At 35.7% G+C, this 17,910-nt stretch overlaps 1 protein-coding gene across 1 annotated transcript in view; it reads right to left on the reverse strand.

The window, feature by feature from the left end:
• The window catches only part of LRP1B (LDL receptor related protein 1B), a 2,000,743-nt gene that overhangs the window by 1,620,706 nt on the left and 362,127 nt on the right, over positions 1-17,910 (reverse strand). The window contains exon 2 of the mRNA XM_059166755.1: positions 6,979-7,101. Within this exon, the coding sequence (XP_059022738.1) occupies positions 6,979-7,101 (123 nt within the window). The remainder of the gene's footprint in view (positions 1-6,978; positions 7,102-17,910) is intronic.

Raw genomic sequence — 17,910 nt, forward strand, 5'->3', positions numbered from 1 at the left:
AACGAAGGGTCAATGTTTTCGGCCTCTCCATTGTTAAAGAGAGGAGTTTCCAAATAAAATGAAGAGCAAAACAAAAAATTGAAAGAGACATAAACTGTCCTCATGGGTCTCATATGCTTTCCCTTTAATCTGTAAGATCATTTCAACTTCTCTACCTAAAGAAAAGCTGAGCTGTGTGGCTCTCATATATTAGCTCATTGCAAAGTGACCTCTATATCACTAATACTTAGAAAAAAGCACTACACTTCCATTCATTTTATTGTTCCTATAGTCTAGTTTCAGTGTCTTATTCTACTATATATTTTTTAAAGGGCAGGATCTGTTTGCTAATAACCTCCCACTTGAATTTCATTTTATTTCTCTGACCTCTGTCAAAGAAAGAAAATTTTGAAGGAAGTTATAAAAGATTTTCTACCTTATATCCTAGGGGAAAGGTCACCGTATAAAATATAAGATGTTCATTAATAGCTTCCTATCTAAATAAAGTTTAAAATTCTACAGACCAGAAAAACAATAGAAGAAGTGGTCAACTCAGGAAGAGGCACATCTAACCCTAATAACTCACAGTTATTTTCATTTTCCATAAATGCTTCTATTCCTATTACCCAAGAGACTTGTTACTTTTACTGCATTATTCAATTAGAATGGATCACTCCCCACGTCAGTGTGATATAACCCCGCTGGGATAGCTTTTTGTGTTTTTCAAATGACATCATATTTTTAAATGAGGTGGCCAACAGGGTCCTCTGAGGAGCTGGATCTTTCCTTACTTCAGCCTTTCAAAATATGAAGGCAAATCCAAAGAAATATAAACTCTATCTTCACCAATAACAGCCAGTATACAGGAGGACAAAGGACCTTAAACTCAATTTTTTCTTTTTGTAAAATGAGATAACCTCTACCTTTCAGTACTGTAGTATTGATTAAACATGATTATTCACTAATGTGTTTTGTAGCCATGTAGTTTAACTTTAGTTAATTCGTTAACATGATGTTTTTGGAAAAGTTCCTAGAAAAAGGCCACCTGTCCCCAAATAATCTTGATACTATATTTGTCCTAATGTTTGAGTATAACATATCTAATTATTAAAAACTATTAACTTAAGTCAAATGAGTGTTTGTGGTAGATTAATTTATCCTTAGCCACACCCTTAGAGAATAAAACCAATTTTCAGTAAGAATGAGAGAGGGGGCAGTTAGGATGTTCTATCAAAAGACCCTCAGGATTAGGTGCTTGGTCAGATCTCTAGGCATCTGCAATTCAGCATAGGGTGTGTGGTAAAGAAAGCCTTACTATGCAACAGATACTTTTTTTCCTTCTTTCTTTCTTTCTTTCTTTCTTTCTTTCTTTCTTTCTTTCTTTCCGTCTTTCAACAGAGAGAGAGGAAATGGACAAACAGGGCATGGGCAGAGGGAGAGGGAAAGAGAGAGAATTCTTAGCAGGCTTGGAGTCCAACAACACAGGCCTTGATCTCATGACCCTGATACCATGACCTCAGCTGAAATCAAGAGTCTGTTGCTGAACTGACTGAGCCACCCAGGAGACCTCCAACAGAAACTATTTTATAAGAACATTACTGTGAGGCTGGTACTGTCATGTCCTCTGTACAGATGACGTAATGGAAGCCTGGAAAGGTTAAGTCAGTTGTCTGAGAGCAAAGATATTCATGGAGGAACTGACTTTGGAGGCAAGCAGCGAGGATTCCAAAGCCCTGATGGGGCACTGAGCCTGGCTCCTCCCACCTGGCGAACGGAGAGAATGAAGAGGAGTGAAGGACACTGGGGCTCCTGCTGCCTCGTGCCTCTTTCTACCCAATAGCTACTCTCCTCTTGTTCTTTAATAGCAGAGCCACTCATTCCTTTTTGGAAAGCAATGGGCTCTGATGAAAATACTCATTGTCCCACACCGCGTATGTTTCATTCTGGCCATGGACATTTAAGCAGAAATCCACTGAGCTTGATACTTTGTTATACAGAGAGACTGGCACTTCCCTTTTCCATTTTCCCCATCCCTTCTTCCTGCCTGAAATGAAATTACCAAGTGGCAGAGGTGAAGTAGCTGTGCTTTGACTCTAAGACTGACAGGTCCATGCTAAGGAGGGCAGAGCAGAAAGGTGGTGCTTTGCAACTTTTTTATAGAACAACAACAAATCCCTATCTGGCTAAGCGACTGTTTCTGCTCCGCATCAAATGCAATCCTAACCCACAAGGAGATATGCAAACATATCTAATAGGAGAAAGAACCCGGTTATTGTAGATGACACCATACTGCCCTAGTCTGGCCCCATGAGGTGGTGGGTACACGCGTAGCTCTGTGCCACATACGTCCACTGTGAGGGGTGATGCTGCTCGCTGTGCAGCGGTACCCAAACACAGACCCAACTCCGTATGGAACAGTGGGTATAGTTCAGAGCTGACACTGCAACAGGGGTCAGCAAACTACAACCCGCTGGCCAAATCCTTCCTGTGGCCTGTTTTGAATAGTAAGCTGAGAAAGTTTTTTTGTTTGTTTGTTTGTTTTTTGTTTCGCATCTTAAAGGGATTGACAAATAAAAAACAAGAATACGTCATGGAAATCACATAGGACACAAAATCTAGAATATTTACAATCTGGCCCCTTACCAAAAAAGTCTGCTGTTTCCTCAGAGGGACAGGATAGAGTCAATGTGCCCAGATCACAACTAAGCAGGTTGCAGTTCTTACCCTCCTTTAAGGCTATTTTTAGTCTCCTTTGTTGACCGGTGAGTCATTACATCCAAAGTATGATATGTAATTGAAGGGCAGCCTAAGTTACTATCGGGAGGGGGGTAGTGTAGGCAATAGGGAAGGAAAAGAAACAGTAAAACTGTTACCTTTCTGACTTAAAAAAGGAGAAAATAGTTTTAAGTATATTGACATCAGATTGGCAGAAAACATCACACATCAGCTGAAGCAGATTGTTGGAAAGGAAGTATCATTAAGCACTGAACAGAAAATCCTAGAAGGAATTAAATTTTGAATACCTCAGAATAAAAGTGCCTTTCAAGAAGACTTCCCTGCCACAGGTGGTGCTAAGCTTTCATTCCATAAATAAACATGATCACCATTCACTTTAATTCTTGTCACACACAATGATGCTAGACTAACAACTGGATTGAAAGCGCTGAGTAGAAAGATGGTGATTTTCCTGATTTTCTATTCTCATTGCCTCATAGAACCTAAAGATGATCAGCCATTTAGACCCTGAAAAATTACTTCTAATAATATGGGGAAATAAGCAATTTTATTTTTAATAGAAGGCTAATGAATCATTTCTCACATCCAATGTAACGATGTAAATTATTAAATTTCTCCAATTGCATATTTGAGAAAACATCCCAACACACAATCTAGCTTGATGGTAAACCAACCTCCCACAAAAGTCTGGGGTCTTTTTGATTTTGTTTTTTGGTTTTGCTGGTTTGGTTTTTGTTTGTTTATTTGTTTGTTTGTTTCTTTTCTTTTCTTCTCTTTTTCACTAGAGCTTGAGTCTAAACAACACAGAAGAGGAATATATGTGCACATTAACACCTCAGATCCCCAAATACTTAAATTTCATTTAAGTTCAAAATTTCTTGTTTTTCTGCATGTACCTTTGTCTTCTAAAGTATTTGAATCATCAGCATTTCACAAGTAAAGCTTTTATTCCTCGAAAAGTGTATTGCATCAGCTGTTTTCATCTAATATTTTGTAGATATAACACACTTTGTCTTCAAATCAAAGATAACAAACTTTCATTCAGACACTGAGCACAAAATTACCCTTCCTAAGAATCAGTCTTCAAGGTTTTCGATTTCTAGTATTTATCCTTCACATTGAATGTATGCATCCATATAATTATAAAATTATGCAATTATTTTATGTAGATCAGTGATGACTGCATATGAATGTCATAAAACAACACATTACAAAACACTATGATTAGAGAAAATGGTAATTGTGAACATCTGGATTGAGAAATTTAAATTTGTAAACCTCTGATATTTTTCATAAAGCTTTTTTCTATGCTTGTCCATATTTCAATGGGTACTGACTGAAATTATTTATCTGGAAGATGCTAATTTAATGTAGATCAAAATATGTTGCCAGATCAAGTACCCAGGTAGAGAAATAGTCATGTTTTGTTAGGTAACTACACTGATATAAGAATAGTCTTAACATTTTCTTTAAGAATATTCAGCAATTTTGATGTCAAAAGAGTAAGAACAGCCAAAATGAGGAAATACTTTTAAATAGAATTCATCACATTTTATTGGAGAGGAAAATAACTATATACTTAAAAACTGCCAAAAATATCTTGAGCAGGTATGAATTCATTTTAAAAATATTTTAAGAAAGCAGAAAGTATATCTCTATTTTTAATGAAACCACATGTAATTTCTAACTTAAGGCCTCAGGCTGCTAAAGGTCCTAATTTCTGTGAAGGAAGGACGTATCTTTTCCAAAGCCCTAGGTGCTGTCTACCTTCTGGGCAGGATGGACATTCAAATATTTAACAACATTGTGGTGGATACACCTATTATTGACAGGAAAGGCCCACTCAATCAGGGTGAATGCCGGTTGGCAAACTCGGGTCTAATCCATTGGTGTAGCCCTGATGGTTATGCGCCATGTTCCTAGAGGTGTGGAGTGGGCATGGGAAGGAGAGAGAGATACTTGTCACCCACTCACTTTAGCATTCACTGCAGGGTCTCTTTCCTCTCTGGGCTTTGTTTGTGGTCACACAGGTCCTTGCTGCTCTTCTCTACAATGGGCATCTCCAGTCTGAGTCTCCTACTGAGCTCCCTCTTTAGCACAAAAAGAACATCATTATTCTCTATTCTTCATCAGCATAAAGGAAACTCCTGCCTTGATAGGCTCTCCAGCCATGTCTTCTCGATTGCTTTCGTTTTGTGTCAGGTACACAGTTCCATGGAATTGTTTCTTCCCTTTAACGAGGCCTTCCTGCACATGCATTCCACAAAGCTATCTCACATCTCTTGTCATTTTTCCCACCAGCAATTTTGTGGAAGGATCAGGACAGAAACACAAGATTCTAGTACCAGAACTCAAAAATTTAACTTTTTATTCCGATTGTGTCATGGCAACCCTCCCTTGGAGCTAACAAGGAGAAAACTCCCTGATGGTACTTCAATAGGGGATGGTCCCACCACATATATTTCATGCCCGGTGCATTTATTCTTGTTGCCTTCTCTCAATATTATGCCATCTGCACCCACAGCCATACTATTGAGATTTTTTTTCCTGCTTTTTCATGTTTAAGCAACTTTACTATTATATAATTCACATACTATACAATTCACCCATTTTAATAGGTATGAGTCATTGTTTTTAAATGTATTAACAGTGTTGTGCATACATACCACATTCTAATTTTAGAATATTTTCACCTTCAAAAGAGATTCCACACTCATTCACAGTCAATTCTTATTGCCTCCAGCCCTAGCTGGCCCTGAGAAACATTCACCTACTTTCTACTTTTGTAGATTTACCAATTTGAGATCTTTCAAATGAGTGAAATCATAAAATACGTGGACTTCTGTTACTTGCTTCTTTTCCTTTGCCAAATGTCTTCAAGGTTTATCCATGTAGCATGTATGAGTACTTCATTCTTTTTGTATTGCCAGATAACATTCTTTTGCATGGATTTACTACATCTTATTTATCCATTAAGGCTTTTCCCCCATTAACTTATTTTTTTTTTCTTTTATCATGCCAAGAAACTCTCCTATGCTATAGAGATTCTGGTAAAGGTTTTCTGAATTAAACTGGTGAGAATTACAAATGTAATAAACAACTACAACCTCTTCCTATGGAAGAAGTGATCTGTTCAAAGGAAAGAGCAATTAATGCAAATATTCAAGAACCCATATGCTGAGAAACTTTAAAAACACTGGCAAACATAAAGAAAATGAATAATCATTGCCTTTGCTTTCTAATGGCAAGATTTTCATCAAAACTTATATTGGCCCTGGCTGCAAGACTTGTAAACAAGTAAATAAAAATGGAAAGTGGAACCAGTAATTGTTATTTCTTACAATATCAAGCACTAAGGATGATGGATTTTTTTTTTCCTCCACTTCGACCCAACAACACCATGTAGCTGCTTTGAGCATACTGATAAGCTATCACACCTGGTTGCAGGGAGTACACAGACCAAACTAGAAGTGCTGGAAATATCAATATTAAAATTTAGGGGATTGTTCATACTCCAGATGCTAGTGGGTATAAAACAAAGCAAAACAAACAAACAAACAAACAAACAAAAAACGGTGTAGCAGAGTTAGCCATAGCCCTATTATTTATAATTTTGCATTAGCAGCATATTTCATATATGCAAAGCCCTCAGTGGACTTCAAGTTAGAATCAGTTGTACAATACAGCTGGGACCCATGTGTGTGAAGGGCGTCTGAATCTAATATTATAAAGGCAAAGAATCTCCCTGTATGGGTGAATAAATATAATTTCTACCTTGCCATTTCAGATAAGAAAACATGTTCAATAATTTGTGTAGTGCCAGAAGACATTACCAGAAATAATATGGGAGCTCAACTTGATTACCTTACTATTCCTTCTATATGCTCTTCTGTCTCAAAATGGGTGAAATAAATTGTTGGAAAGGGTCTTATTCCCTTTGAGTGCTATGTTTTAAAGGATTTTTTTTCCCTCCTCAAGTTATTTTTTTTTTTTTTTTCTAGTAGTAACACAGTCACATTGAAACAATTAACCTTGCATTTTCTTCCCTTCAAAAATTAATTCACACTACAAAACTGCATTTTACGGTCTCATTCACACAGTCATTTTAAAGGAAACACAAACAAAAGGTTTCAAGTTTCTTAGGCTATTTGGAAAGAAAAAAAAAAAAAGAAGCAACTAGAACAGCAGTCATCCATGAAAACAACTGACATTTAGTTTCACATGTAAGGTAAATCTGAATGGCATGAGAACCTTTCTACTCACAGGTATCTAAAGACTCGTCTGAATCATCAGGGCAGTCAGGGTCCCCATCACACAGCCAGCTCTGGGAGACACAAGTCACATGATCGTGGCAAAGAAATTCACCAGGATCACACAATTGCTGATCTGAAAATGAAAATGTTTCGAAATAAAATATGAATGATCTGAACATGAACACAAGAGCAGTACAAAGATGAAATGTGGGAAAGCAATACATAAAAGGTCCATGGGTGTGATCCACATTTTCTGTTCAGCAGCAAAACTAAACCAATTATTTATCTCAATTTTAGCTACTCAGCTCAAGCACACAATTTTGATAAAATTGACTATGTTGCAGTCTCACACAATCTGTTCTGAAAATAGTTAAGAATTCTTTTTGTGTTTATGACTAGAACTTTGGTCATATTGGATAAGGCATATGACAATCACAGCCAGTAGGTTTTACAGCTGTTGATCCAAAGCAGACATTCTTGACTACAGAAATTTTAGTTTCCTCCTCTAAGAGTAAGAAAAATCAGAAATAAAACTTATAATATTGTACTTACTTTCCATGTCTGAGAATTCAATTCCTAATCATCCATCCTGATACTGGGGCTACAGGTCTCTATGTCAATTAGATACCCATTATCATAATTCTTTCTCTCTTTCTTTCTTTCTTTCTTTCTTTTTTTTTCCTACAAGTTCCCAGATGATAGTTTCTGCTACTGGATGGCAAAAGTGATAGTAATTTCCAAAAAGTTTTGCTCTAACTTGCGTTTCTACAATTGGCCATATCCAAAAATCACATTATTTTCTTTCAATGGCTTCAGAATATTTAGGATCTACAGTCCTATTTGTAGTAAACTCATCATATGTCTTTTTGTCTTGTTTTGTTTTATTTTGTTTTTTGCTTTGTTTTGTTTTTGCAATACACTTATTTATACACTGTGAATCCGTTCAATAAAATATTTACTTTTTTAATATTTTAAATGTCTGAACTAGGAATTTTTTTTACAGTTGATGATCTCTGAATGTGAAGAAGTGCTAGCCATATCAAATCTTAGCCATTTGAAATCACTTACACTTTTGTTAGGTATACAAAGGAATGATTCAAGATAAAAAATCTATTAGTAAGTAGGTCTTTAAATATGTAGCAAATAAAAATTCTAAGTGATATAAAAGCATGGAAAGCATGAGGCCATAACTTAATTGACTTTTTTTCCCCAGTAATATACAGAATGATGGTGCATTTTCCATACATTGGGATAAAGTATGGAATATTTTTTTCTTTGTCTCCCTCAACCTCTTCTCTCCTGACCCAACATAATTTTCAATAATATATATTTACAAACTCACACAAACATACACAACTTCTGGGTATATAACTATTTTCCCCACTTTTGAACTATAAATATTACCTGAAAGTTCTGATTATTTTATCTTATCCTGTTTTATCTTTTCATAAATTCACCATCAATACCCTATTTATTACAACTATTATCATACTGTTTTATTTTTTGTTTGTTTGTTTGTTTTGTTTTGTTTTTGCATTAAGTTGATTGAACATACTCTATTTGGTTCTAGAATAGTAGCTACAAAAATGTAGAAGTCACCATCTTTGTCTGCTTGGTTAATAGGACCAGGAGGAAACAAAGTACCTTTATGCAACAATTTGACAAATAAATGATACAGAAAATAATTGCTGAAAGAAGAGACCATAAGGGTGCCTAGATGGCTCAGTTGGTTAAGTGTCTGCCTTCAGCTCAGGTCATGATCTCAGAGTCCTGAGATCGAGCCTCACATCACTTCCTGTTCCATGGGGAACCTGTTTCTCCCCCTCTCTCTCCCTCTGTCTGCTGCTTCCCCTGCCGGTACACTCCTTCTCTCTCTCTCTCTCTCTCTCTCTCTCTCTGTGTCAATAAAGAAATAAAATCGTAAATAAATAAATAAATAAATAACCGCAGGAGTGCCTGGGAGGCTCAGGTTAAGTGTTTGCTTTAGGCTCTAGTCATGATCCCAGGGTCCTGGGATGGAGCCCTATGGCTGGCTCCCTCCCCAGGGGGAAGTCTGCTTCTCTATCTCCCCTTGTCCCCCTCCACTTGTGCTCTTTTTTTTTTTTTTAAGATTTTATTTATTTATCAGAGAGAGAGAGGGGGAGAGAGCGAGCACAGGCAGATGGAATGGCAGGCAGAGGCAGAGGGAGAAGCAGGCTCCCTGATGAGCAAGGAGCCCGATGTGGGATTCGATCCCAGGACGCTGGGATCATGACCTGAGTCGAAGACAGCCACTTAACCAACTGAGCCACCCAGGCGTCCCTCCACTTGTGCTCTTGATAGCTGTTTTTCTCTCTTTCAAATAAATAAAATCTTTAAAAAGTGAATCTAAAAAAAAGAAGAGACCACAGTTAGAGATGGAGACAAAAACAAAGAATAGATTGGAGATGTAAGCATTACTTTAAAAATGGGTAAGATTTAAATAAATGGAGAATAAATATAGGGCATTCCAGATGAGGGCAGAGTGAAAACACATATAAGGAACTAATTAATAAACTGCATTTGAAATAAACAAACAAAAATTTTCTAAAATTAAAATGACATTCAGGTTTTTGTTTTTTCACCAAACAGTTTGTGTGATATTTATAAGTATATTCCACTGCTAGAGGAGGAGGAGTTAAATTTTGTTTTAGACTGTCATATAACTTTTTTAGTTAATGTAGGGAAAGAGCATGAGGTAAAATTCAAATTGTTTTGCTTATAGACAAGGAGACCGTATAATTTATCATGAAACTGGGAGAGTTCTGAAGATGAAGGAAGGCTTATTAATAATTATAATGGGAAGCAGGGATAAACCAAGTTTATTCCAGGAAAATCAGAATGGATGTTCATTGTACCTATAGCTATTCTGCATTTGATTTATGATCTTGAGATGCTAGATTGTTTCCTTCCTTCTTACCAACCAAACAATAACAAATTACTGTGAGGATAGGTGGAAAGAGAGGGTGCCTTGCTAAAAACCATTGTATAACACCTGACTCAGTAAATAATCAATAAGTACTTATTAAAAGTATAAAGAAATAAAAAGGACCATAAAGAACTGTTTATGGTGTTGGAAAATAGCATCTCAAAAACATAGGTCAGAGTCCGGAATGAAGGACTTTGATTACCATAGGAAACTTTCTGTAGATAATTTGAAGTCATAGGAAAGTCTTTAGGAACGATTATTTATGATAAAATATTGTACAAAGTCAACTTCAGGAGACTATTGAAATTGTCTAGAGAAAAGCTCCTAATGATTGAACTGAAGTAATGGGGACCAAAATGGAGACTCTGCTGCAAGTGAGGTAAGAGTTAAGAATTGGTGACCAGGGCGCCTGGGTGCCTCAATGGGTTAAGCCTCTGCCTTTGGCTCAAGTCATGATCCCAGGATCCTTGTATCGAGCCCCACATCGGGCTCTCTGCTCAGCACAGAATCTGCTTCCTCCTCTCTCTCTGCCTGCCACTCTGCCTACTTGTGATCTCTGTCAAATAAATAAATAAAATCTTAAAAAAAAAAAAATTGGTGACCAAATGGATGAAAGGTTCAAATATATCTCTAGCCTCAAAAATTGACTGGATGGCATCTCAAAACCAAGATAAAATATACAGATATTTAAAAAAATAAAAATAAATGTAATGTTCTTATAAGCCTGGTCATGGGGGCAGTGGATTAATACTGGTTAGTTTATAGTGGGTTTTTTCTTTTTTTTGGTCTCTAAATCACTTGACCATCACCACCCCCATCTTAATTTATTCATTCATTTACTTATTAAACAATCAATAATGAGTTTCTACTATGTTCTAGGTACTGGGAATACTTTTTTTTTTTTTTTTTTTTTTTAATACACAGATCTTTGCCACCAAGAAACTTAAATTTTAGTGGGAGGATAGAAACAATAATAAAATAAATGAGTTAAATGTATAGTATATTAGAAGATAAAACTTTGTGAAGAAAAATAAAACAAAGATGGAGATTTAGAATTGGAGGCTGGGGGGGCACCTGGGTGTCTCAGTGGGTTAGAACCTCTGTCTTTGGCTCAGGTCATGATCCCAGGGTCCTGGGATCAAGCCCCACGTCAGGCTCTCTGCTCAGTGGGGAGCCTGCTTTCCTCTCTCTCTCTGCCTGCCTTTCTGCCTACTTGTGATCTTTGTCTGTCAAATAAATAAAAAATAAATAAATAATCTTTAAAAATAAAAGAATTGGAGGCTGGAAAGATGGAGATACAATTTTAAATGAAGGTGGTCAGAGAATACATCACAGACAATATTACAACTGAAATAAAGACCTCTGGAAGGAAAGGGTGGCATCCGTTTGAATAAAAGGTCATGTGGTAAAGGTCATACACCAAGGACCTGAGGCAAAAGGGTGTCCAGAAAATTTAAAGAAACACTAAGGAGATCAAAATGGCTGGGGAAAAAGAGATTAGAATGAGCTGAGGTCAAGAAATGAGTAAATATAGGGTTGAAGGCAGCAGATGAAGGCTTGAGCTGTAGTAAGAGTCAAGATGGAAAACCGCTGAAAGGTTCAGAGTAAAGAGAAAATCTAACCTACTTAAAAAAAAAAAATTCCGCCTACTATGTTGAGAATAAATTTCAGTGAAGTAAAGGTGGAAACGAGGAGCTCAATTAGAATACTATTGCAATAATGTATATGAGAAAAGATGATTAGTAGTTAAATATATTGGTGAAATGGAGTTTCAAGACAGTATTTGATGAAGAAACTGAAGTCAAATATCCTGTTTACCATCTCATTAAATGTTGGGATCTTAAATTCAGATCTTTGACCCTCAGTGTATGACTCTTCAACTGTTTTGGGAATATTATGAGGTGTTTGTGGAAGATCCAAGAATAAATATGCATCAGGCAATGATGCATTTAAATCTGAAATTCAGGAGAATAATCAAAGCTGGAAACATGGAACAGCCCTGGAGCTATAAGAGGACAGTGAAAAAAACTATAAGAATAGATGCAGGTGAAATTAAACTGAGGTAGGGGGAAGGAGCCGAGGGCAAAGAAATAAGAGTAAGTCCGGCAAGGGGATGGAGAGGGCAGAAAGTTTATCCAGAGATATACAAGGAGAAGGGTAAAGGAAAAGGATCTTACATAAAATCATGTGAAATCTCAAGAGCTGGAAAGAAGAGGGTCATTTTGACAATGCCCAAGTATGATGAGTTCTGAAAAGATGGAGTAGACTTGTAGGCTAAGGAAAAGGTGCCAGCAAAGGAAGAGGGAATGGAGCCCAAGGATATGAAAGTGGAGAGTTTCCCAAGGAGAATTCACGGGGCTGGAATGAGAACCTAACACTAATAGGAGCACCTGCCCTGAGAAAGAAAGGATAGGGATACGGAAGGATAAATTGTTAGCTAGTAGGGAAGCTGGTATTCTTGCCTTATCATGATTTTTCAAATAACTAAAAAATAAGATTTTTTTTTTTTGAAACTTGGAAAAAAGGCACAATTGGAAAGAGTGGTGAAGGTTTAGGATAACTGCTATAAGGAACCGGAAAAGGAATCCACTAGGAATCTGTGAAAACGTTTCTTAGTAACAGTGATGGGAATCCAGCTAAGACTGAAAAGTGTATATTTGATAGTTAAGTATTTTATTCATTTTGTTTTGTATTAATGTCCAAACATTCACCTACATTGAACCACAGATACAGAATAATCCCTTTGAGAAAAGCTCAGAAGAATACCCTTTGGGAAAATATGCAAACCACCCTCAATACATATTTACATGTATAGACATGTATGAAAATCCACCATATATATATATATATATATATATATATATATATGTGGATTTTAGGAGTAAGATTTTAAGAGTAAGATTTAGGAGTAAGATAGACTTAAGGGGATTTACCTAATGAGCCTATGTTATCAGCTTGCTAAGCAAGCTCCAACCTTTAAAGACAATTTGCACTGTTGTGATTTTGGGGACAGTTTTATATTATCTCTCTAGGAAACAGCAGTTAAGAATAGCTTGCTACTCTACTCACCTATTTATTTTTCAACCAGATATTCCACTTAATGTTGGGTTTTTAAAAGCATTGATTATACAATTCAAATGAATGAATTTTCAGTATTTCAAGGTGATTATTTTAAAAGATATCCAATGGATTGAGCTCCTTGAATCAGAAGCAAAATATGTTGTATGTGTATGTATTTTCCACTTATCCTATTTAATGCTTCTTGCCACACTTCTGAAATAGTCAAACTAATCTTATTTTAAATATCTTCCTATTGTATGAAAGGTAATGTTATACTCTGTAATTAAAACAAGAAGCTTATGAGAATGTGCAAGCAGTTTCACTTACATCCCTCTGGAAAAAGATCAAAGCTAGTACAATGTCGATCTCTTCATAATAATAGACTCTTGCAATCAAAAGACATGAAAAGATTAGAATAACCATAGCCTAGAGAGTTTACTAAGTTTGGATTCACCCTGACTTAGTATGATAATCTTCCTACATTTATATGAAAACATATAATTGCTCATTTTAATAAAAACTTATAGCAATATTTTTGTAACTTGGACATAGATGGTCTTAAATGAAAGATTTTAGATTCATGAATTGCCACAGACTATCTAATTTTATTTTCTCATTTTAAGGTCACAATGAACTGCTATTTTTTATCTTTTCAAAAAACAGGAAGAATTAAAGTCAAATACTACAATTCAATTACATGAATAACTACGTAGATTCCAGCTCCTTGAGTATTTCACTATGATCCTTAGAAGTCAACAAAGTTCCCTTAGAAGTTAACTCACCATTTAAATACTAATGAGAATGTTCATTTACAAAAAAAAAGAAAGAAAGAAAGAAAAAGAATTGCCTATTACATGCATAACAGGACACTATGGGGAGATTAAAAGGAAGTATAAATGATGAACTCTGGTAACTAATTACAAATTAAAGATAAAGAAAGGGTAGTACCCATTTAACAGCTAAATTCCTGAGGAGTGAAATACTGATTCTAAGTTAAAGAATTTCTACAAACTCCTGCACAAGCTAAGTATTAGGAAAAGGCTGTAACTTAGGTTTTCAGAACTCAGTTAACATCACAAATACTTATTTAGTATATCCACATCTTACTGCTAACAGATATATGATGGTTAATAATATATCATTTATAAATGCTTGAAGAGAAATATAGCTATATTTCTTTTCTTCTCATATAAGAGGCAATGATTTAATCATTGGGAGAACAGAATTCTTGTAGAAATCTACAGAAAGTATTACTAATTCAGCTTCAAATTTCCATTAGGCTCATGAAAAATTAAGGGAGCTGTGTTAGTTATCAAGTAGCAGGAAGTACCTTACATCATTTGACTTTATATTCCCAGACTCCAGAAAAATGTGCATATGCAGATGAAGAAAAAAATCCTCAGAATTCCATGTGAATTGTTTTTCATAATATGGTTAAAAGATTTCCTCTTTAATGCTTTCTTCTACTCTCCCTTCACAGCTCAACCCAAACTTTTAGTTCACTATACTGTTCTATCCACTTTCCCCAAATATAGAATTTTATGTGTCTTTACTGCTTTATTGCTTTGCTTCCCCTTACAAAAAGATTCTAGTCTTTCTCGAAAGTCTAAGGCCATTTTAACTCCTTTAATCAAAACTTCCCATCAAAATTTTTCTTCCTCCTTCACCAGTTCCAGAGCATTCCACACAGTGCTCACTTCAGCAGCACATATATTAAAAGTAGAACATTTTTAATACCAAAAGACCAAACAGCTCCTACTGTATTTTGCTCTGTGTATTGTAGTCACTGGTGATGACCTCCTGGAGGACAGAAGGTTCTGTCTTAGGACTTCATATTTGCCCTAACAAGGTGATTTCAATGGGAAAAAAATCAAATTTTCCAAAAATAATTATACATTATTTTTGGATGGGGAGGGAAGAAAAACCAAAGCAATACCAGTGTTTTATATTTTATTATCAGAAAGATAAATAGCTTTATTTAGTTAATCACCAAAAATAAAACTAAGTTCTCCCACGGTTAAAATAAAATAACCTGAATACTAAAGATCATACTATATAAAATTAAAGCATCCATGAAAACTAAAAATCAAACTTGAGGGAGATTAAATGTTATCCTCCAGAGTCTCTTGAAGACTATACTGAAAATTATACTTTTACAATAGCTGGTTATACAATGCTAACTTGGACAGATATGCTAATGATAGTTTTTTTTTTTTTTTAAGATCGTTCCTTTAGAAATATCATCATTGTAAGTGCAAGATAAAATGTAACTCACCATTTCAAGTCTACATGTAATAGAAATAGGAAAATATATTTGGATTATATTAAGAAGGTTGGTATGAGGAAAGGTAGGTCAAAAATTGGTCAAACCTGGAAGTTTCATTTTATCAAGGAATTAGTTCTCCCCACAAAATGTCCAGATGACTAAAAATAAACCATATTATACATTATAAGACTGTAATCCATATTATCATTTATCTTTCTTAAATCCAACCTTAAAAATCTGCCCAAGCTTGTAATAAAGGGCCAATCAGTAATGAAGAGTTTTAAAATCAAACACAGAGACCAGCCTTGAAAATTCACTGAACAAACTGCTTTAGTCATACAAGCAAAGCTTAATTTAGATTATCTGGCTCGACAAACGAGGCTAACTTGACCTTGGTCACTTCTTGCTTATGCCTCTCAAAATGTAAGTGAAACTTAAATTTTTCCCCAAAATTAATATGAGGCAACCACAAACCAATTCTCTTCCATGTAAGAAAATACTAATATTGTAACCAATCACTGTGAGGAACAGTCACTGCTTCTACACTATACAAGCTGCTTTATAACAATATACTTCTAAGCCTCATTCCATGTATTGGTTTGAGTATTCTCCATTTGCAAACTATCTTTTAAACTATCTTTTATCTTTGTTCTTATAATTGTTTACATTGTCTTTGGTGTTCGACTTCAAAAGAAACCTGGTGTGGGAATCCTTATATCAGGTAAGTCAAAGACTATTAGAAGAGATGAGGAAGGACAATACATCATACTTAAAGGATCTGTCCAACAAGAAGATCTAACAATTTTAAATATCTTTGCCCCTAACATGGGAGCAGCCAACTATATAAACCAATTAATAACAAAATCAAAGAAACACATTGACAATAATATAATAATAGTAGGGGACTTTAACACTCCCCTCACTGAAAAGGACAGATCATCCAAACAAAAGATCAACAAGGAAATAAAGGCCTTAAATGACACAATGGACCAGATGGACATCACAAATATATTCAGAAAATTCTATGTCAAAGGAACATAATAAACATTCATCTCTAGTGCACGTAGAACATTCTCCAGAATAGATCATATCCTGGGTCACAAATCAGATCTCAACCAGTACCAGAAGACTGGGATCATTCCCTGCATATTTCAGACCACAATGCTCTGAAGCTAGAACTCAATCACAAGAAGAAAGATGGAAGAACCCAAATACATGGAGACTAAACAGCATCTTACTAAAGAATGAATGTGTCAACCAGGAAATTAAAGAAGAATTGAAAAAAGTTCATGAAAATAAAGAAACAACTGTACAAAATATGTGGGACACAGCAATGGCGGTCCTGAAAGAAAAGTATATAGGGATACAAGGCTTTCTCAAGAAATAGGAAAGGTCTCAAGTATACAACCTAACCCTACACCTAAAGGAGCTGTAGAAAGAACAGAAAAGAAAGCCTAAATCCAGCAGGAGAAGAGAATGAATAAAGATCAGAGCAGAAATCAATGAAATAGAAACCAAAAGAACAGTAGCACAAATCAACAAAACTAGGGGTTGGTTCTCTGAAGGAATTAAAAAGATTGATAAACCCCTGGCCAGACTTATCAAAAAGAAAAGAGACTGAACCCAAAAAAATAAAATCATGAATGAAAGAGGAGAGATCACAACCAACACCAAAGACAATGTAAACAATTATAAGAAGACATTATGAGCAACAATATGCCAGCAAATTTGACAATATAGAAGAAATGGATACATTCTTAGAGACATATAAACTACCAAAACTGAACCAGGAAGAAATAGAAAACCTGAACACACCCATAACCAGGAAGGGAATTGAAGAAATGTCGCAACAAGCAAGAGCCTAGGGCCAGATGGCTTCCCAGGAGAATTCTACCAAACATTTAAAGAAGAATTAATACACATTCTCCTGAAACTGATCCAAAAAAAAAAAAAGAAAGAAAGAAAGAAAGAAAGAAATGGAAGGAAAACTTCTAAATTCATTTTATGAGGCCAACATTTTGACACCCAAACCAGACAAAGACCCCAACAAAAAGGAGAATTACAGAAAAATATCCTTGATGAACACATGTGAAAATCCTCACCAAAATACTAGTCAATAATATCCAACAGTACATTAAAAGAATTATTTACCACGACCAAGTGAGATTTATTCCTTGGCTGCATGGTTGGTTCAACATCCACAAATCGGTCACCTGGCTGGCTCAGTGGGTTAAGCCTCTGCCTTCAGCTCAGGTCATGAACTCAGGGTCCTGGGATCAAGTCCCACATCAGTCTCTCTGCTCGGCAGGGAGCCTGCTTCCTCCTCTCTCTCTCTGCCTGCCTCTCTGTCAAATGAATAAAAATATCTAAAAAAAAAAAAATCTGCAAACCAATCAATGTGATACAATACCTTAATAAAAGAAACAAGAGCCAAAAGATAATCTCAATAGATTGTGAAAAAAAAACAGCATTTGACAAAGAACAGCGTCATTTCTTGATCAAAACTCTTCAAATTGCAGGGATGGGGGTACATACCTCAATATCATCAAAGCCATTTATGAAAAACTCACAGAAAATATCATTCTCAATGGGGAAAAAGTGAGAGCTTTTCCCCTAAGGTCAGGAACACAGCAAGGATGTCCACTATCACCATTGCTATTCAACATAGT

Source organism: Mustela lutreola, chromosome 3, assembly GCF_030435805.1.
Source record: "Mustela lutreola isolate mMusLut2 chromosome 3, mMusLut2.pri, whole genome shotgun sequence".
NCBI lineage: Eukaryota > Metazoa > Chordata > Mammalia > Carnivora > Mustelidae > Mustela > Mustela lutreola.